The sequence below is a fragment of the Periophthalmus magnuspinnatus genome, chromosome 15 (genome assembly GCF_009829125.3).
Source record: "Periophthalmus magnuspinnatus isolate fPerMag1 chromosome 15, fPerMag1.2.pri, whole genome shotgun sequence".
Lineage (NCBI taxonomy): Eukaryota > Metazoa > Chordata > Actinopteri > Gobiiformes > Gobiidae > Periophthalmus > Periophthalmus magnuspinnatus.
This window is the reverse complement of record NC_047140.1, coordinates 15,042,585-15,065,577: the sequence shown is the minus strand read 5'-3', so window position 1 is coordinate 15,065,577 and position 22,993 is coordinate 15,042,585. Positions and strand designations below refer to the sequence as shown.

Below are 22,993 nucleotides of genomic sequence, written 5' to 3'. Positions count from 1 at the left end.
TACACATTCAAATTTAATACTGATTGTGATTCCGGCGAGACTAAAGATTTTGTGCTCTCTGCTTGCTATGTCAAGTGCCATGGCCCCTTGCCCCCTCCAAACACTAGCCCATACTGTTTTTCGGCTCTCCCTTCCTCTGGTCCATGTGTGTTAAATCCCACATACATTCAGTCACACATGTTTTCATGACAGCGCCTGCTCCCTGGTCTCTGCCCCACTGCAGACTGGCGACACTGGGCCCCCCCTTTTGTTTGGGACTGCACTACCCATAATCCCCCTGTGTTTTGGATGATCCCTCCGTGTGAATCCTGGTCACTGCAAATCCCCAACTTTAGCTCTGCACCTCGCTACACAAAGACCTCAGGATTAAACAGGAGCCAGAGGAGCAGAGCCTGACTTTAATTTGACCTTTGCTCGCGTCGGTCTGGCTTGCTGGGTGGCTGTTTCCGTGGCAGCCTGCGTTCTGCCTCCGGTCGCCGTGGTGACAATATAAATGTAAACTTGACTGGTTGATTTGGGTCGTCACCGCGGGAACAATGGACTCCCACAAAGATAATTACGTCCTGTCATGAGTTTTGTTCATGAGTTCACCTGTTGACTCGCAGTGACCTTGGAGGATACAGTTCAAGTTCATGCTTTAGATTTGACTGTTTTAAGGTGTTGTCTACAGTAATATAAAGGTAAAAGGAAATATCCACCAATACTCGCATAAAAAACATGTAGAATTTAAAGCTAAATATTATGTCTTTTGAATAGGAAAAAGGCCTCAAAATATTGCATTGAACAGGAACAGGAATCTGAAATCCATGAATTCTCACTTGATCTCTTCCCTGTGAGAAACAGTGTTGGGTTTTACCAGCACTTGCTAGGTGTGTAGGCCTTGCTAAATGAACACATAATATTTAACACTCTGGTCCCCCAAACATTCATAATGGGGAGGGGAATCAAAAACATGAGATTCAAAATCAGTCAAGCGATCTTTGTAAGACTTAAACATATGTTGGGCAGGTAATCATAAAAAAGTCAAGTTATCGTTGTCAAATTTGTTTGCAATTTGAGTAACCCCTCTTTTTGACCATTTTTTTCAGTGTATTAACCTTACCCCTCCAGCCACAGATACCCAATCCTTTTGTTTATAGGGAAATGTCAAATGTGTGATACATGTTTTTCTTGCACAATAACACGCTCTCCTCCTCACACTGTATTTTACCCCTGTCAGCTCAGACTCCCCCTCTCCACGTACTTCCTGGTTCTGCTTAGACAGTGTAGCAGATAGAGTTTCAGCTCATGGAGATAAACAGCAGAGGTCCCTAAGGCAGACACACCTCCTCCACATCCCAAACATGAACACTCATTCACAGATATAAGGCCTGGGCACTAGAGGGATATTTCCATGGAGGATTTCACTTCACACAAGTCATCCCTTGTTATTTACCCTGCAGCAGTGTTTGCCAAAGTTAAAAGTGCTAAAAATGATTAGTTTAATTTGCACAATGCACTGACAGATATAAAATTTAGGTACAGTATGACATGTCATCTGCATGATATCATGGAAATAGACATTTAAAACCGTACTTTGGCACATCCCCATCAAGGGATAAGTTTTATGCCATACTGAGGGAGATATAGCCAAAGGAACACATTACTCTTTTTTCCATGGAAAACAACAGGCGGAGGCCCTCCTCAAGGCCAAATGATTTGTGTCTATGGTTGCTCAAAAATATCTTGGAAAAAGGTTAAATGCGTCTTGCCCCATTACAGATATATTGTAAAAGTAGCTCTTACGATGAAAATAAGACCGCTGTGTCCTGTCCACGACTAATTATAAAGAGTTTTTATAGCCCACGAACCAGGAAGTATAGATGGTGTTCATGCAAGTTGTTGTGAACATCAGTGTGATGACAAAACTCCTCCTCTGGCCTTTGAAAGTTGTGAAAAGTGCTTATAAACTTCTCACTCTGAATATTTAGGATGCTAGGAATGTAACAGGGAAGTTTTGGATCACTCTTTAAAATAAACTAGTTCTGTTTTTCATGTTTTTAAACACCAAAAATCAAGTATAGTGCATTTAACAATATGATGAAAGAGGACATGAAGCTAATTGGTGCATCCTCATAGAAATGATATCTTAGTTTAAAATTTGATATGACAAAAATAAAAATCAGTAATAAATTTCTCTTAATTTTTTATCCTCCAATTAAATAAATGACTTTTAATGGTCCTGAAGTTGCAACTGTATTGCTCTGTGAGTGCCGTGTGCAGAGGAGTGGGAAAGTCCAAGGTTTTGTCCAATCACAACGCAGTCTACCGACAAGCCTCCTGGGTGCACATTCCTTCACGTAAACAGCCCTAGAACTGCTACATGTTGAATAACTGTACTACTATTACCCAATCAGGCCAGCCAAAATATGCCCTGATGTACCTCATTCTATTAAGCAATCAGCCGCACACCTGAGCCTAGCCAGGACTACAGCATTAAAACTGTGAATGGTATGCAGCCCACAGTATGATTTATTGCACTTAACCAGCAGATCACGCCACTGCAGAGTCAGGTATAACCATCGATGAATTTGTATGCTAGCTTAAAAGTTGTAGTATGCATGAAAGTTCCATACAAATCATAATTACCACTTATGGTTATGGTTTTAGAGTGAACCAGGGCTTAAGCAGAACTAAACCAAGCCTAAGAGATCTAGCCAGGAATAAACCAAACTAAGAACCAGAGGAAAATCACCCAGACATGGAGACGATCATATTATGTTAAGGGAGGCCTCGGTCGACCTGGGAGTCAAACCCAAGATCATCTGCTTAGGGATGCACCAATCCAGCTTTTTCAGTTCCAATACTGATTCGCTGATTCGATTTGCTGATACTGATAATAGCCTATACCAATACACAGACTGAAAACAGCATTTATTTCCTTTCAACTAAAATAAAATAAGACAATAAGACAGAAATGAATTGTTTCATATTTGCAATTGTAATTATTTGAAACATTTATTTTCTGTCAAACTTTAACCTGTAGATGAAGAACGTGTCAATGGGTTGGACTTGGCTTTATTCTGGGTTTTGTGGGGCAGAAATAACAGATTTTTTTTTTTTTTTTTCCAGTACCCATTTTTTGGTATTCAATTAACTGGAGCACCAACTGTAATCAATCAATTTTGTTTAACAAATATGACTTTTGTGCCTCTCAGTTTGTAACGTAGAAGTCTGCTGTTCCTGTAACCATTATATAAAACAGTAGCTCATGCTCTCTGCTCCGCCCTCTGAGCCCTGGTTTCCTCGTAGAGACTTTTCCTCAGCGTTGGTGAGTTTGTCTTGATTTGTTTTGGTTGGCTCGCACCTCACCTCACCTCTTGTCTCTCTAATATCATCTTAGACTCTGGTGATGGTACAAAGCCCTCTGCTCTTAAGGCTACATCCAGCGCTACCTTAAAACAACAAAGTTTTGGAGTGTGTTTGTTAGTTTTGTGCAGAACTTTTCAGGGCTCTGAAGTAGTGTGGCGAGATGTGACTAAATATCTGCCAACACATTTTTGTCTTGGTTTGAAAAGTGCTGCCAAAAAACACAAGTTGCCAAAAGGAGTGATGTAACCTGGATTTCTTTCATGCCGCAGCATGTTTTTAAATTACATTTGGTACAGTTTAGTGTCTAAGTATCCAATAAAAAGATCAATGTGGGGTGAAATGACAAGCTTTTACACCAAATAATTTTCTTTTGCTATGGAACTGGCAGCAATAGGAAGAAGTTTACAATGTTTGATCCAGTTGACAGATTTTTGTTTTATTTTGAATAGAACAGACCTGGACGACTGAGGGATTATGCAGATGCCAATTCTATGCTATTCAGGAGTTTCAGTTTCCTGTTATAGGTGCCATTTTGAGGACTTCTGACCACTCAAAAGATAAAATATTTGGTTTTGAATTGATCATTGCTATGGCAGCGGACCCAGTTTTCTCATCACTCTGAAACCTATGGATAACTAGACAGGTCAATGTGGTGAAGTAGACAGAATGCAAGTTTGAACTGCCTACCCTTTGATCATTGACCAAGTACTTACAGCATTTGAAATGGTTTGCAGTGGTCCAAAGTTATTCTTCACTTACTTTCTGAATATTTTAATGAATTACTATGATGACTTTACAAGCGCTTTTCAGAGACCAGTATGGAGATTTGCAGTCACAGCAAAGCTAACACGACTTATTTTGACCTTAGGGTAAATTTGGCTGAAAAACATGGTAAAAAATTGGGTACAGGAAGAAATTGCAAACTCCAAAGTGAAAGACTCCACCCTGCCCAGGAGGCCAGGACCTTTTTGCTGTGAGGGTCAGCAGCTAAATCACTTCAGCCATCCCAGGGGAGAGATACTTGGAATTGTATGTTCAATTTGTTGTGAGGCAGACACACTGGAATACACCACTTATTGATCATCTGCACCATTTCTTTTACAAAATTATTTAGTAAACCTTTTGATATAATATGTCATCAGAATGTTCAACTTTACATAATGAAAGCATCTGGAGGCAAAATTATGTAAAATATAGAGTTGTGAAAAGTATCAAAAACCAGGTACTAATTGAAAATAAAACTAGTATTGAAACTAGTTACTCATTTGAGCAAGTATTAACACTAAAAGAAAGTCACAGGACAGAAGTGAACCTTTTGTGAATAGCTTTAGAATGATCTTGAGCTGTGTCAGAACAAATATAAGACACATAGACTAGTATACACCCATAGACCACTATGGATTACACAGATGCATGGTACATATATGGTAATATAAAAGAAAGTACTGCAATTTAATGTTGAAAATGACATTGTATTGCCTAATCAAAGAGTGTCTTTTTATTATTATTATCGTGGTATTAAAATCAGTATTGAGTATCGAGTCTATTCCTTAGTATTGAAAGTTTGAGAATGTTAGTATCGTGACAGCACTACTACAGGTTCAGAGTTGTAATATTAGCTGAAGCAGTTTACAGTAATGCAGGCTGCCCATTTCTGTCCACATAGTCATAAATTCCCACTTTCTCTTTCATGTTGAAATTGGTAATGCCTGTGTTTAATAGAAGCAGCATTCACACCTGCATCTGCTGTCATCACCTGCATATCCCAGACACTGAACACCTCATCCTCAGAGAAGAAAGGGTTAGACTCACTACCAGCAGGACTCATGTAGAAGTATGGTGACTACACTTTGATCAGCCGCTTGATTTTATGCTTTGCATTTTGTTATTGGCCTGTTTCACTGCTCATTACTCCAACTCATTTGAATCGGACTATAATAGGAAAATCAAGCTCCTTTAATGAAAAGTCAGATGTTCTGGATTGGGTTGTTCTTGGAGTAATGTTGGTTGAGTTGATATTTTGTTGTTTGAAGAGGAAATGAAGTTACTTAAGTCCTTGTTGGAAAGCTAGCTCCTGACCGAAAGAACCTGGCATTACACAGGAAGTACTCAATTCCAAAAATTGTGTAATCAAGTAATCATCATGTATGTCTATGGAGGAATGTTCAGCAGTTATATGATAACATAATGCACACATTATCACAACAAACTCACAAACACAGCCTAATTGTGTCTAACAGCAATAATCAGCTCTCCTCTTTCCCAGCTAGCTTCTTTATGATCTCATTGTGTTAAAATAAATTTAAGATAAAAGTCTTGAGTAACGGTGCACCAGACTGAGCAGTGCCTCTAGTTAGCTTCACAAGCATAAGATTGAAAGAGTTCAGAGAAGAACAGAACGTTTTCTAACTTGTGACTATGATCCAAAAAGGAGAGTAACATCTGTGCTCCAACATCCGATGGAAAACCCTTGAGAAACATCGATCAACATCAGATCTAATCATCCATACAAGTATCGCACGCAAAATATATTAAAACCCAACATACAAACTCTTTTTTTTTTTTTTTTTTCCCATGACCTGTCCCAGGATGGAATCAACAACTGACATAGCTTTAAAACCGACTTTGGACACCTTTAAGGCAGACCTATTATGCTAAATCAGCTTTTCAGAGCATTTAACCATGTTATAGCTGTTTCTCCTTCTCATTTACCTTCTTGAAGTTGAATTAGGAGTGATTTGTACATGTTTGAACAATCTTTAATCACTTATTTTTAAGACACCACATTGCTATTCAACCCCTGTTTTCACTGGTACACTTCCACTGCTCTGTACTTCGTCTCCAATTTTATTTTCTTAATGGGTGATACGTGCAGGCGTGATGTGCAGCTTCTTCTTTAACGGCACAAATTAGCTCACATGTTGTATTTCCAGTTAGGTCAGTTCTTTATGGTCGCATTGTGTTAAAATAAATCTAATATTAAAGTCTAATTTAAGTAACAGAGCTTCAGACGTAGCAGTTTCTCTAGTTAGCGCCACAAGAGTAAACTTGAAAGACACATTTTGTGACTTCTGACTATAATGTAAAAAACAGTGTAACATCTATGCTAAAACATCCAGTGGCAGTGAGCCCAATACCCTCCAGGGAAAGTTGAACCATCAGCTGCAAAGTATCAATAAAGTAACTTTGCATTATATTATGTAAATGGTTGACTGTTTTGTGCTGGGTCAAATGTTCAGGCTCCGCAGTGACTTTGGTGGAGTAGATTCACATTGGCCCTGCAGCAGTTACCTGATCTTAACTGTCTAAACCATGAGTCACACTTTGATTTATCGGTTTATTACTTCTGGCTGTGTCTTAAACATGTTTGAAGTCCACGCGCTTTTGTGTTATTTCAGTTGGTGGTTATTGTTTTGGTTTGTTTATTGTACCGACAACTTCCACATCAGAAATGTCAATTGTCCATTTCATGTTGACAACTTTATTAACCACTTGCTATGAGGGATCCAACTCATGCTGACTGAAGGCTCCATGATGGAGAATATTTACAAATGAGGTGTGTCATTTAGGAACATTACTGTTGTTTATTTTGTTTTATCATTTTCATATGACTGCACCATAGTTGTGTCATGAAACCTCTTTTGGTATATGTGTAGTTACCTGTGCAGCCAAAATCACACACTTTGTCAAAACTTTCCAGATGTGTGGGTCTGGAACCATATCCTGTCTCCTAGATTTGAGATATGTGTGACTGACAGACAGATTAACCAATCAGAGAGACTCATCGTCTGTGGAGGTTTTTCACGCTCTATGGTCCGATTAGAAGGGGCTGGCTGGTCAGACAATATGTTTAGGGTACATTCACATATGCACACCATGAAAAAATAAATAAAAAATGGGAAGCAAGACTGAACCAGGACTAGAACAGGATCAAACTAAGTCCCTGGGGGTCAGTATTTATCATGTGTACTTTTTCCATTTTACGATGAGATTTGAGCAGTGGAAGGTCAGATTATGAACTATTTTATGGACTATTTTTAACCTATTTTGTAGAGATGATTCTGGTTTTGGAGATAATTTATGGTTTGGGTCCGATATTGTTATTTATCGGGTTTTATATTAGCGTTTATTGTTATTTACTTCAGCAATATATCACTCTTCAAAATGTGTTACTGTGACAGGCCTACTTCCATCGGTGGTTTTCAGATTCTAGACCGCAATTATGTCATATTTCCAGATGAGGGAGGCAAGAGGAAGTTTTCCCTATCGATTACACTGTACTTTCTGTTGAAATATCCAAAGGTAAATTCCCAAATGGTAAACATGATCATTTCTATTATTGACCACACGTTAGAAATCACCGTTTTACAACAAAAATATGCATTTCAACTACTTTCATTTTAACTGTCCCCATCTGTATAAAATATTATTTGCCTATAGAATGTTGTGACACCATCTGAAACCCAGCAGTAGAGTCTGTATGGTCCAGATAATGATTAACAATTATTAAAATAGTCACTGATTAATTTAATTGTTGATGAGTCACAAATCGGATATTCCAATTTATTGTTCTAGCCCTTCTTGCTTCATAGTGCTTTTACAGTTTGTTCATATGATTAAAAGTTACCCAGGTTTAAATGAACTTGTCTTTTTGTCCACAGGTACGCCATCATGTGTGGGATCATGGCTGAGTACGACACAGTACAGAACAAAATAAAGAATGGGTACATCTTTAAGGTGAGTTTGGTGTATATATAAAAACTACCCTATATCAGAAATATGATAAATTGTATTGTAAGAAGTTTACCCGGCAAGTCCAGAATGATGGCTCTGTGTATTTTTATACAGATTGACATCAGCCTGGTCTCCACACCCTCTGTTGCTTCTCAAGCCCAGTCAAACGTGATCGCGCAATTAGATCTGTTTTTTTCAGTGATAGATTTTATTTGTAAATGACAAGTGAGCTCCTAATTTATCTCACCTCAGATGAACAGAGTTTACCGTTTCGCTCACTGATTCTAGTGAAATCACAATGGTTTTAAGATCCCTGTGATATATATTTTTTTCCCTTGATTTTGCTCCGATACAGACAGACCATGCGTGTCCTTAATTGGCTAATCCACCTGTCAATCACGCCCATTTGAAATCCAGAGAGATTTACCGGTCTGACTAGACTCACATTTTTGTAAAGAACTGAAGAAGTGTGTATTCCGGATCCCGGAATACACACCGGAAGTAAGAAGTACCATCCAAAAGAAAAATCCAGTAATGTAAAGTTAAAGGTGCTGTACCATTTTTGCTCTCTTAAAAACATGAAAAATAGAACTAGTTCATTTTAAACAGTTTGTAGTGCATCCTAATTATTCACAATGAGCTCATAAGCACAACTTTCAGAGATCACAGTGGAGTTTTGCCATCACAGTAATGCAAACAACGAGCATGCTAACTGCACACTTCGTGATTCGCAAACAATAAAATGCTTTATATTTTGACGCAGATTGGACTGACTTATTTTGACCATAAGAGTTGCTTATACAGTATATCTGTAAAGGGGCAAGACAAAATTTAGCTCAAATGCATGGGAAAAAAAATCGGATATAGGCCCTTTAGCGTACTTTATGCAAATCTGACATATCTGGATAATAAAGCATTGATGATGGTTTTACTAGACAAACTATACCTCCATTTCTAAATATTTGCCTTAATCCCCAGTCTTAAAGCTGTCCTATGTTCTTAGTCCTGAATGAAATGCCCACTTAAAGCTTTTGAAATCACTTTTCGTTGCATAATCGGAGCGTGGGATAGCGGCACGTAGCTTTCTTATCTCCTGTCAACGGCTTCTCCCACACGCAGCGTACCTGTATGTGACCTGATGAGAGCGGGGATAGAGGGAGGAGGGAGGAGGCGTCAGAAAGGGCGATAGACAGAGAGAAGGAAAGCATAGAGGACGGTAGAGAGGGTGAAAGGGATGAGAGATGGAGAGGGAGAAAAAGACGAGAGAAAAAGGGGGTAGAAAGTGTGAGAGAGAGTGGGGGAGATAAGGGGTAAGAGGGAAAAGCGGGACAGAGATGGGGAGAAAGAAGGAAGAAGAGAGTGAGGGACAAGGAGTAGACAGAAAGAGAAAGCATACAGGATGGTAGAGAGAGAAAGGGGGCAGGAAGTGTGAGTGAGAGAGGGGGGTGAGACAGAAAAGGGGTTCAGAGATAGGGAGAAAGAAGGAAGGAGGAGACAGACAGAAAAGCATAGAGGACAGTAGAAAGAGAAAGGGGCAGAAAGTGTGAGGGTGGGGAGGGGGTGAGAGAGAAAAGGGGGACAGAGATGGGGAGAAAGAAGGATGGGGAGAGTGAGGGACAAGGAGGAGAGAAAGAGAGAAGGGTTAAGTGGGTAGAATAGGAAGGGTAAGGTGGAGGGAGAGAGAGAGGGGCGGAAAGGATGCAGGAGAAAAGAGGAAGATGCAGGGGGGGATGGAGAAAGAAGGGGACAAAAAGAGAGGGGGAGATGGAGTGAGAGCGAGAAGAAATGGGGAGGTTTAGGATGAGCAGAGCGGTGAGGGGCCGGAGAGAGGGAGAGAAACCAAAGGAAGTTGGGGTGGTGGAAAGAGAGAGATAGAGGGAGAAGAGAGACAGAGAGATGGATGGAGGGAGAGAGGGGAAGAGATGGGTGTAGGAGGTTATAGAGAGGGCCAATGGAAAATCAGTTCAGTGGGAGGGACGTTTAGCTTCACTGCGTGTGAGCTTTTTAAATTGTTGTGGTTTGGTGAAGCAGGACAGCTCAGGTCCAGGCAGAGAGAGCATAAAAAACTCAATATGATCATGGTCATGACTCACAACAAGAATATTCTGGATTCTTTCTGTGTAAAATCTGTATGTTCTCTTTGTGTCAAATAGTACAACGGCTGGTGAGTGGCTAGCATTCACAATAAGAAGGTTGTGGGTTCGACTCCTGGGCCGCACAGCATATTTTCATATTTCTGAGTTTCATGTTTCTTCCTGTGTCGGGGTAAACTATAGTGCCCATAGGAAACCCACCCAATCAACCCAAAACATGCACGTTAGGTAAAATCCTCCCGCTAAAGTAGTCCTGACCAAGACTAGCTCAAGATCTAGAAGTACGAGTTGAAGGATGGATCAAATGCAGAGAATTTGAATTTTCCTCACACAGTATTAACAAAGTATTCCTTAAACTTATTTTGAAATTAATACAAATTTTATATCTCTATGAAAAAAGCTTCTTCATTGTCTGTGTGTTTTCAGGATCATCTGGACAAAGCCATCGAGCTGAAACCACACGACCCTCTGTCCTACTATCTGATGGGGCGCTGGTGCTATGCTGTATGTATCACACACATGTACAGAATCACAGTCAGTGGAACTTTTTTGTAAACCAAAATGTAAATGATTAGACTGGATTTATTTATTATTCAGAAAATATTATGACAATTCACGAAAAAGGTGCTAAAATGTGCTTGTAAATGATGTGGTTGGGGCTCATGTGTCGTCTAAAAGTGACGTTTCTGTGCAGGCTCTGCACACCTGACAGGTGCTTCAGAGGAGAAGCACTTGATTCAGAAAGGTTAGGTGCATTATTCATTTACTCCACACTCGTTGGCGATAAGCTACTGTTGTTGGCTCAGCTGCCCTGGGACAGATTGACTGAAACGAGGCTGTCACTCTGCACCATCGGGCCCTCTGACCATCACTAATGCACTCACACACACACAGATTTCATACTATGTGGGTGAAGTGTCTTTCTTAAGGATACCCCACTGGCGCCCCACTGTGGCACCTGGTATTCCCAGACTCACATCCAAGTACTAACCAGGCCTGGCTTTGGCTTAGAGCTCTGACGACATCAGGCTTTGACAAGCCCGTATAGCATTATGGCTATTTTTGTTATATTTAAAGGTACAGGAGGTACCTTTCTGGAGCTGGCTCGTCACTTGCGTGATTCCATGGAAATGGAAGGTTAAAACCATATTTTGAAACATTCTGGAGATGGATACAGTTGAAACCAGAAGTTTACATACACCTTATAAAAATAATAATAATACATTTTATTTGTTAGGCGCCTTTCAAGGCTCTCAAGGTCGCCGTACATACATACGTACTCAATACAAATTGAAACAATGTAAAATGATTAAAAATACGAAAAGACACATATCCTTTTTTTTCTCACTGTCTGACATGAAATCAGAGCAAACTGTTCCTGTTTTAGGTCAATTAGGATTACCAAAATTATTTATATTTGCTAAATGCCAGAATAATGTGAGAAGGATTTTTTTAGACAATTTTTCATTACTGTCTTCAAAGTAGTTTCCATACATTTTATTAGTATTTGGTACCATTGCCTTTAAACTGTATGACTTCGGTCAAATGTTGTAGATATCCTTCCACAAGCTTCTCACAACAGTTAGCAGGAATTTTGGCCCATTCCTCCTGACAGAACTGGTGTAACTGAGCCAAGTTTGTAGGCCACCTTGCTCATGCCTTCTCAGGTCTGCCCATACATTTTCAAAGGATTGGGATGGTGTTGTCAGGCTTGCAAGTTTCCCCCTTTTTCCTCCAAACGTAATGATGCTCATTATGGCCAAACACTTCCATTTTAGTTTCATCACACCACAGGACATGTCTCCAAAAATCTCTTTGTCCCTGTGTGCATTTGCAAACTGTAATTTGTCTTTTTTATGTTTATTTTGGAGTAATGGCTGGCAGAGTGGCCTTTCAGCCCATGTCGGTACAATGGTTTCACTGTGGATAATGACACACTCTTACCAGCTTCAACCAACATCTTCACAAGGTCTTTTACTTTTGTTCTTGGGTTGATATGCACATTTTAGACCAAAACACATTCATCTCTGGGACGCAGAACTCGTCTCCTTCCTGAGCGGTCCAGACCATTCCCCACGGAGCCCAGCTGGGCTCAGCTCAAAGGAGCGATGTGGGGCTGTCCTCCCATGGACCCACTAGGGGCTGGTGCATGGAGATCTGGGTGACAGTCAAAGGCAGGGGCCTTGACGACCAGATCTCTGGACATGGAGACTGGCAAAATAAACATTTCCATAGAAGCAAGCAGGTGTGGGCCCATTTCCAGGCCAAATAAGAGCCAGGTTTGTGGGGATGCAACCCCTCTCACAGCAAGGAAGTATGTTTTCCCAAATCTTTTAGTGCAATAAATACAACCAAAATGAAGAAAAAACATGCCTTTATTTTAGTACATTTTTGGGGTCAAAACATACTGTGGCTTTAACACCTGGGCTTAATATCCCGTATTATATAGCAACCATTTGTCAACCTCATTGTCAGAGCCTGAAAGCAAAAACCAAAACTAATTCATTTATCACAGTAAAATGTCCTATACATCTCCCTTATCTGTGAATTTATGGCTATTTCGAACACCACCCGCACTTCCTCTCATTCTCTCCATGTTTAGTTTGCCCCTGGTTTGTTTTTCTTCACACAGACTCTCTACGGGACATTAGCATTGCCATTGTTAACCCACATCACTGGACCAAACGCTCAACAACAGTTCTTCCTATTTTGGCTGCATAATGTTCACTTCTGATTGTTTTTTACATCTTCTCACAATTTTAATTTTCTATATTAGGCATTATTGTAGGTTTTTAAACCGCTTTGGACATCTTGTCCTGGATATTTCTTGTATTATAACTTGAATAATGTGTGTATCTTGCAAAAATACCTGAAAGTTATTCAATAACAATTATTGGATTTATACTGAGTTTCACGCTTCTCAAAGTGCTCAAGTAAGTATTATGCCCTCATTCATTCACTCCCCACGCACTGGTAGTAAACCCCTTTTTAGCCACAGCTGCCCTGGGGCTGACAGGCAGAGACACTGGTGCCAATTTGTGTCAATACACTCTTTGAAGACAAATAATTACTCACACACACCGCATTCATACATAGGCAAGGGATGTTAACATGGCAGTTAGCACTTTTTGGATCGATGATAGAATTCTTAACCCTCTGGTCAAGAGCCACTGTTACCCTAATGTAAAAAAGGTACTTACAATCTTCTTTTTCAGCAAGAATAAGGTCCGCACAATTGTATTATCTCCCGGTTTGTTTTTTGTTTTGTTTTTGTTTTTTTTTTCCACCAAGAGATGTTCTGATGAAGGACTGATACAGTGGTGAGATTTTGAGATTTCTGGAATCTGCATTTTTTTTTTTTTTAAGCCAATTCTTTGCAAGCTCAACTTGATGATAAAGATTAGAGATCCAGATTGTGTTGTACGTAGGGACATCCCTACCGTACATGCCACAACATCACGTGAGACCAAATTGCCACACGATTTTGCACACTTGAGAAAAATTATCTTGAGACTTTTTTTGCATGTGTTTACATGTGGATTTCTAGTTTTTGAAAGCTGATCTGTAGAAGAGGAGTGTGTGAACCCTGTGCTTTCTTTAAGCCATTTATCTGTGCGGATGGTGCCAGTTGCCAAAGTCAAAGCTTGAGAGGGAAGGAAACTCTCATTACATTATATAATACTTATAGGACACGCATCGAGGGACTGTACAATTTTTCTATTTAGTCTCAACACCTGATATTTTCACATATTGGGTTTTGTGGGCTGTCCCGCTGTGGCTAACAATGATCTACTTTGTACATGGAGCCAGCGGTTCTGTTTGAAAGGCTCTGGGATGACGTCAGAGCAATGCTACACCTACAATTAGGCAGCAGTCTAATGAATAGGGCAGAGTGATGCGTTACATTCTTGACCTGGGCTTCTTCTGGCCGTTATCCTGCCTCCAAACGGCTCTGTTTTTGTAACTTTTCTGATTAGGGGTCCGCCACGTGCTTGTTTCAATGGAAATGTTATTGCTTTGTGTTGAATGCTCCAACTTGTTTATGTATCTCCACAGAGGCAGGCACAGGATGAACCAATTTAATACCGTTTTATTTGAGGCTATTGAAGTTATAGCTATAAGTTGTGCTTCCACTCCTCATGTTTTATCTTTTATTATTAGTTTTTAGCCTATATATATCTTGAGAGTTGTATCTCAAATGTGGCTGTTCCATCAGATTAGTTTATTTCAGTGACAGATGTGAAACAAAGGATCTCATTGGTCACCCATCATTTTGAAAAAAAACTAACTTCTCTCACTTCAGATTAACAGTTTAGTACTTCGCTCATTGATTCTGCAGAAATCTGATGTTTTTCAGTCCCCTATGTTATTTTATTCTTTTCTTTATTCCTCATAGGCAAGGCAAGGCAAGTTTATTTGTATAGCACAATTCGTACACAGGGTAATTCAAAGTGCTTTACAGAATAAGAAAGACATTAAAATCACACAAATCAAAACATAAATAATCACAAATAATCATCATAAAATTAACATTAAAAGTGAAGAGTGCAGAATAAAAACCTTTCAGTCATATGCACAGCTGAACAGAACCGTTTTGAGCCTGGATTTAAACATTGTCAAAGTAGAGGCCTGTCTCACATCTTCAGGAAGACTGTTCCAGGTTTTAGCTGCATAAAACTGAAGCTGATTCTCCATGTTTATTCCTGACTCTGGGCACCAGCAGGAGGCCGGTCCCTGAAGTCCTCAAATTGTGAGATGGTTCATATGGCACTAACATGTCGGAGATGTACTTTGGACCTAGGCCATGGAGAGACTTATACACAAGCAGAGCTGCTTTAAAGTCTATTCTTTGAGCTACAGGAAGCCAGTGCAGAGACCTGAGCACAGGACTCATGTGCTCATACTTCCTGGTTCTAGTCAGGACCCGAGCAGCAACGTTCTGGATGTACTGCAGCTGTGTTAAGGCTCGTTTGGAGAGACCAGTGAGCAGGCCGTTACAGTAGTCTAATCTACTGGAGACAAATGCATGGATAAGTCTCTGTAAGTCTGGCTTTGACAGTAAACCTTTGATTTTTGCAATGTTTTTTAGGTGGTAAAAAGGTGAAGATGTTACTGATTTGATGTGGCTGTTAAAGTTCAAGTCTGAGTCCATTGTTACCCCTAGATTTCTAGCCTGATTTGAAGGTTTTAGAGAGAGAGACTGAGAGAGAGACATACCCAACCATTTGTTTTAATACGGACCATGGACCATGTATGTCCCTGGCTAATGGCTTGTTGGCTAATCCACCTATAAATCACGCCCATTCGAAATCGGAGAAGTTGTAGAATTGTGTATTCTGGATCCTAAGAAAATGTATATCACAATATATCACCAGCGATATGGTATGGCCCAGCCCTGTTGAATGAAATAAATCCCTATATCTGTCTTAACAAATAATGTGAGAATAGAGCGTAGCTTGGATGTGATTTTCCACTGGGGACACATTGGAAAACCGATCCGTAACCTATACCTTCAGAGCGCTGTGCTGTGTATTGATTCAAGGGAAAACTCTGCTGCGTAATTTCTTTTCTAAACATGACCTAGTGCTGGAGTGAGGGCGGATTGTTGGTTTGACACCGGATCGCGCCGCAGCTCTGGCCTTGACACTGTTCACACATTTGTTTTGTGTTGTGTTCAGGTGGCTCAGTTGTCGTGGCTGGAGAGAAAAGTGGCTGCCACATTATTCGGAGAGCCCCCCAGCGCCACTGTGGAGGACGCACTCAGGAATTTCTTAAAGGTACATCAGGTTTAACCCTAATTCTACAGCTTCAGTCCATAGAGTGAAAGGGAATCACAATTGAAAGGACAGGTTGATTGGATATCTGACAAGTATATAAACAAATCTTGAACTTTTGATACTGGTGAAATATTGATGGTTATCAATCCTCATGTAAAAATTGACATATTGCACAAAATTGACTTTTTAGAGCTTTTAACTATGTTGTAGATGTTTCCGTTTCTAAATTACTTTCCAAGTCATATTTAGAGTGATGTATATTTTAGTAATCTTTAGTCTCCCGCATTCAAGAGGCTGTTGCTCCGATCGACCATGCCATGATACACACCTAGTGCTCTGTACATTGTTCTCTCATTTTGGCACAAATTAAAAAAAAATTATTGCTGTGCGCTAGTATGATCTGCAGCTATCCATAGGAAGCCTGACAGCATGTGGCAAAATGTTGTGATGACATTTACAACCACATGCCGTAAAAGGGCAGGAAAAAAAAATCTTCCTTTAAGACCTCATTGGGCCAGCAAGCTTGTTTCTTTTAATAAGTGGTTTTATATTGCGATTTAAAATGTGCAAATTATAACATAATGATCCACAAGTCTCATAGATTACTACTATATAGCAGACAAAAGCACAATATGTTGTTGTTGTTGTTTTTAATAGTTAAATCAGTTTAATGCATACTGTGTGCTGGGACTAGTTTTCCTTCCGCTTTTGCAATTCTTACTACTTATACTGTGAGTCCCATAGCAGAGGATAAGTGCATGATTAAATAAATGTCAATAAAAATTAATTACAAGATAATTTAAAATGTTGCAGTGATTACCAAATAATGGTTTCTTTTTACCATGCTGCCACAACAACGAAATAACTTATTAACATAGGATATTAAGACACTTTTCTGTCTTTACAGTTAATGCAAGATGTAAATATTTTTCTGCTTAATAATAATAATAGTAGTAATAATAATCATAATCATAATAGGAATTATTGTTGTTAGTATTAGTATTAGTATTAGTAGCATTTGAAAAAAAAAAAATTTGCCAACTTTTACAGTTTTTATATAACACCTGGCTTCTATACAGAAAGTCAAGCTCCAAATCTGAATCCAGGTTTGCCAGTTTCAAAGAACCACATGAAAGCCTTGCAGTGCCATAATAATTTCCATAACTTAAAAGAGCAGAAAGATTAAAAAGTACTCCATGCTAATTACTTGACACTTGGGGAAATTTCCAAACTATGTCCCTTTTTTTTAAAAATGACACTTAAAACTTCACAAAGGTGTTGTTTTAATCGTTACACATATTTCATTTATGAGGCATGCTCCGCTTCACTCGCGTCATATTTGTCTAGGGCTTTTCAATTGCAACATGCCTTCAGGTTGCTTCTGTACCAGCAGTAGTTTTCTTAGGCCAAACCCACGGCATTTAAAACAACTTAATCTTCACGTTCCCACATTTCATTTGTTTATGTAGCACAAATCTGAACCCTACTGCTTCCAGCCAAGATTTCCCCAGCTCTAGTCTCGTGTGGATAGTCTTCCCAGTTGATTTAAGTGGACTGTGTTGAGACTTGCAGCTCGTGACCCAAAGCAGTGGCTGTCTGTCTAACTGTATGGAGGCTCCATAGTTGTTACTAAAAACCTGTTGGCAATGTTTTTCAGGTTGAAGAAATCCAGCCGGGATATTCCAAACTCAACTACGTGTATCTCGCAAAGGTCAGTTTTAGACGGTTGGTGAAGTATAAAAGGGCAAGTATGTTGCCCTGAGGGTTACCAATTGTTGCAGATGCTGTATCCTAATAAAAATTTAGATTTTGGTGGAACACATCTGTTTGTTTTTAACGGGCCTATTAGCTTAAATATTTTTTTAATACTTTTTCATGTTCTTATTGTTGCTGTTCTTGTGCTTCACTCTTAACACTGCATCTTTTTTCCATCTCATTTTAGTTTATTTTAAATCATAAATGGAATAGAAATTGAGTACTTAAGCTAGGAAGTACACAAACAGACAAGAAATGTTTCACATCTTATTTCCTTATTGACTGTATATTGTGGCTACTGTCGCCTGCTGTGATTTGGCCCTAAATATTGCAGATCCCCATTTAACTCTATAAGAGTTCAATTGTTTTGGACAATATAAACAGGCCTCATTTAAAAAAAAATTTCTCATGACACTTTTCATTCAGTTTATCAATCGGTTGCATTCACAAAACATCACTTTCTATAATCCCTTCAGATTAAAGTTGAGCTGGAGGACAGGTCAAAATTCTGTGGTGGAGTTTGCTGTTTATGTCAGATTGCAGATGTGTTCTGGTTTATAGTTAACATCTCCCAGTAATCACAATTACATATACAATTACCCAGTAATGTCCAAAAGAAACAAAAACTAGCTAGTTGAATGTCTTCTCTGTCAGCAGCTTCAGAAAATAGTGCCATTATCCAGTCCAAACAATGTGATAGTTGTTAACTCAAAGGACTTTAGGACATGAGATTAATTTGGCAAGTTTGTGGATCCAGTGCCTACAAGGATATGCAGATCATAAATTTGCAAATTTCTTTCAAATACAGTAAATCTCCCAATAATTACACAGATCCCTGTCCTGTCTGAAATTGTGGCATCAACAACTACTAACAAGCTAACTACATTAAAAACACCATATTTTTGGGATGTGGTACTTAGTTCGTAAAAAGACAGAGACAGAAGTTGTTTTGTTTCGTAGAACCTGCACTTAATTGATCTAAAAGTTATATTTTTAGTTAATCACTACATTTTTGTGGTAAACATTGCTCTGTTTTCTGCATGATGTGCTGGAGACGTCCCATTGACACGTGCTGTTGTTGTGCTTGGCAGTGTTACAGAGACCTGGGGCAGCAGGAGCGGGCTCGGAGGATGTGTGAAGCTGCAAACTCAGCACAAGCAGAATTAAAAGAGGTACAGTCGAACGCTCCGGGCTCAATCTTAAGTTTTCCGCTGTGACCTGAGTTAATGTAATAATCTGTAATTAATCCTGAACTTAAATGGGTAATCAATGCAAAACAGAGCGAACCACATCTCACGATAGCACAGGGAAGGCATGTTTAAAAACGCGATACCTGGTTTGTTTTATGAAAAACAGAACTAGTTCATTTTAAACATTTGCAGATGTCTTAAAATATTTTTCATCTACCTAATGCATTTCAAACATCCTAATTAATAACTGCAATGAATTTACAAATGCTTTTCCTAACTCTCTGGAGGCCAGAGTGGGGTCATGGTAATGTTAAAAACAACTAGCATGCTAACCATGCACTTCCTGTTACTCTGACAATAAGAAGCTGTATAATTAAATGCAGACAGTACACAGCAACCATATTTTGACCTTAAGAGCTGCTTATACAGTATATCTGTATACATTTGCTCAGATACATGTAAAAAAAATCAGGTGCATTAAATTAGTCAAAGAATCAGAGTGAACCAAATTTATACTGCGATGTGTCTTTAAAATCCATATGTAATCATCAAATATTATACTAAGCATTTCTTGCAAATATTGCTTTGCGCAACTTCTAAAATAAAAACATTTTAAATAAAAAGGAGACCTGTATAGAGCCTATCAGGTTACTTCAGCCACATTTATTTGGGATAAATCACATACACTGAATGGAGATTAAATATTAAATGGACCAATGTTTTTTTCCCCAGGCATTAGAAGCGCAGAAGGAGCTGGATGTGCTGTGTCCGGCGTTGGGCGTTTGACTGTGGACAGTGGCGTGTGCGGAGGTGTCTGCAGAGGCGTCTGCAGAACCTGTAGAGACTGTGCAGTTCTTGTATTGGAGTACAGTGGTTTGCAGGAGTATTCATCCCCCTGGAACTTTTTGTTTGTCAAGTCAAAACCACAAATTTAAATATTTTTTTAATTTGCATTTTATGTGAACAAGTAACACAAAATGGTATATAAGCGTGAAGTAGAAAGACAATTATACATCATTTCCAGATTAAAAAAATATATATATATATATATAAAACTGAAAAGTGCAGCGTGCAAAAGTATTCAGCCCCCCTAAGGCAATACTTTGTGGAACCGCCTTTTGCTGCAATTACAGCTGCAAGTCTTTTGGGGTATGTCTCCACCAGCTTTGCACACCTACGGACTGAAATATTTGCCCTTTCTTTCTGCAAAAAACTGTTCAAGCTCTGTCAGATTTCATGGAGACCGTTTCTGAAGTGCAGTTTTCAGATCTTGCCACGGATTCTCGATTGGATTTAGGTCCGGACTTTGACTGGGCCATTCTAACACATGAATATGTTTTGCTTTAAACCATTCCATTGTCGCTTTGGCTTTATGTTTAGTATCGTTGTCCTGCTGGAAGGTGAACCTCCTCCAACAGGTTTTCAGAGCACCTTCTTCCACATATTTACAGTTCACTAGAAGTCATGTCAATGTCTTTCTTCTTGCCACTCTTCCCTAAAGACCAGATTTGTCCTGTGAACAGATTCCTCCACCTGAGCTGTGGATCTCTACAGCTCTTCCAGAGTCACCATGGGCCTCCTGGCTGCATCTCTGATGAGTGCTCTTCTTGTTTGTTCTGTAAGTTTTGGTGGACGGCCATGTCTGGGTAGGTTTGCAGTTGTGCCATTTCCGAATGATGAATTGAACAGTGCTCCTTGAGTTGTTCAACGCTCTGGAAATTTTTAGATCCAAGCCTCGCATTAAGCTTCACCATGACTTTTTCTCTGACCTGTTTGGTGCGCTCCTTTGACTTCATTTTGTTGTTTGCTCCAGAACTCTCTCTTAACAAACTTCTGTGGCCTTCACAGCACATCTGCATTTATACTGAGGCAAGATTACACACAGGTGGACTCTTTTTAGTCATTAGATCAACATTCAATCTTTCCAAAATCATCAGGCAACTTCCCAAAGCAATTGGTTGCATAAAAAAGGAGGCTGAATACTTTTGCACGCTGCACTTTTAAGTTTTTTTTTATTTTTTTATTTCGAAATCTTGTAAAATATGTCCTTCCACTTCACACTTGTGCGCCATTGTGTGGTTGTATGCTAATAAAATGTATTTAAATTTGTGTTTGTGACGTGACAATATGTGAAAACGTTCCGGGGGATGAATACTTTTGCAAGCCACTGTATATGGATCCATGTGAACGTCGTTTAAAGGGATTGTTTCACTCTGTGAGTGTCCAGAAGTCTGTGGTTTTAACTTTGGGAAGAAAAAAAAATGCTCTGAACCGTCCTGGGATTTCTTTTTGTTGTTTGTTGTTTTTCAAATCAACTTGAAGAACTGCAGAAATATTAGTTGTTGCAAATAAATGTTCTGCTTCTTCTGTTATTTTTTTTATGAATTATGTTATTTGGGCCTTTGTGTGTACATTTGCCCAGAAATAAATCTTTTCTCCATGGAGATGATATTGCTTTGCCTGGAATGTTTGATGTATCCCTATATCATATATTCTGTTAAAAAGCATGCAATCTTGTTTGACACATCTGACCAACAACTTGGCCCGATGGCATCACCTACTTATTCCCATTGAACTACATACGTTTAATGCCATACTGTGGAACATTTCAGGCAATGCAATAACATGATCTGATGGGCAGGTGGGAGATTGTTCACCATAAGTTAAACTATATAAATTAGCAGATACATTACTAAAAGAACTCACTGAAAATTTAAATGGCATATTTAGTAAATAATTTGGTGGATTTGGTCAATATATCCGTATATAATCAGATAAGTTTAATGCCAGGCCATTTTCTCCTTGGAGAAAATGGCTCCACCATAAAAGTTACATAAATGTTAATGCCCCTTTAAGATGTCGAACAAGAACCATGCTTTGATTATAGCACGACCTCTCAATGCCTTCTTCACACAATCTATAATCATATTTGCATAAATTCCAAGTTTTGTTTTTCATTTTTTATACAAAGTTTGATTTTTATGGTGCTTAGCTTTATATCCATCCTCTTGAAGACGGCTCTTTCCATATTGGACTGAGATGCTGTGAAATGCTGCTTGCCTGATAATTTCTAGTTTACAGAAAAATATGAAGTACACTAATTTAAATTTTTATTTTTTATTGTTCTAATGTTGTTTTAACCTGTTACATTCCTTGATTATTATGTTTTATTTTAGACAATTCATGAGAGATTTTGGGCACAAATCTGATGTAAACATTTATTGTAAAAAAAAAAAAAAAAAAGAAGTTGACTTGTCACTTTGCATATTTTTCTACCTGTTCAATGAATGTTTTGCTAATTATACACAGGTGTGAACATCTGGTATACTTATAGCTCAAAAATACAAGTCATTTTAACATTACTATCTTGTGAATAAAAATTCTACTCAAGTAATTATTTTAAGTATCTGCACAGAGAACCTTACTATTATCCTGTTAAATGCAAGATCATTTTGGAGACTATTTCTTTCATTTTATATATATTACATTTCCAGCAGAGGCCAATATTAAAGCACCACTGTGTATCGGCCCAAAAGTGTTGGAAGAGCTTATCAGCCATCAGTTGCTCTGGATTCTATCAGTATCACATTAGCTATGAAAAAAACCCCAAAACATACCAATCGCTCTCTAATTTTAAATTCCATAAACTTCACTGTATTCTCCGATGAGGTTAACATGTTCAAATCAAATATGATTTTTACTGATAACATTTTTAATGCTGATTTATTCTTGATTTCATAAAACATTGGACATGATGGCTATTTTGTTTATGTTATAATTTGGTGTTTTGGTTCTCAAGACGATTATTAAATCAGAAAGCAGAATGAGCCTCACATGAGTCTCGTTTGGGTTCCCAGTTTCAAGGCTGAAGTTGGTTTAAACCTAAAAGAACTTTGGTCACTACCTAAACCTAAACCCCAGCACCTGCAGCCAATCATTCCTCTGCTAGTGCAGCCTCTGCAGCTCAGTTAGTGAATTCTGGAGGTTCTGAGCGTTCACATGTTCATATACTGAAAGAATGTTTCCTAGAGCTGTAGGTTGAGGAACTGGCAACCCAGGTTCAGTTGGGATTGTAATTTTTTTATGTTTTTTT

At 38.8% G+C, this 22,993-nt stretch overlaps 1 protein-coding gene across 2 annotated transcripts in view; it reads left to right on the top strand.

The window, feature by feature from the left end:
- LOC117382962 (regulator of microtubule dynamics protein 2) overlaps positions 1–19,789 on the top strand; it is a 59,773-nt gene extending 39,984 nt beyond the window's left edge. For both annotated transcript variants that reach the window (XM_055227264.1, XM_055227263.1), the window contains 6 exons: positions 8,013–8,088; positions 10,605–10,682; positions 15,857–15,955; positions 17,613–17,666; positions 18,802–18,882; positions 19,633–19,789. In XM_055227264.1, coding sequence (XP_055083239.1) covers positions 8,013–8,088; positions 10,605–10,682; positions 15,857–15,955; positions 17,613–17,666; positions 18,802–18,882; positions 19,633–19,686 — 442 coding nt within the window. In that variant the 3' untranslated portion in view covers positions 19,687–19,789. The remainder of the gene's footprint in view (positions 1–8,012; positions 8,089–10,604; positions 10,683–15,856; positions 15,956–17,612; positions 17,667–18,801; positions 18,883–19,632) is intronic.
- Positions 19,790–22,993: the final 3,204 nt, after the last annotated feature.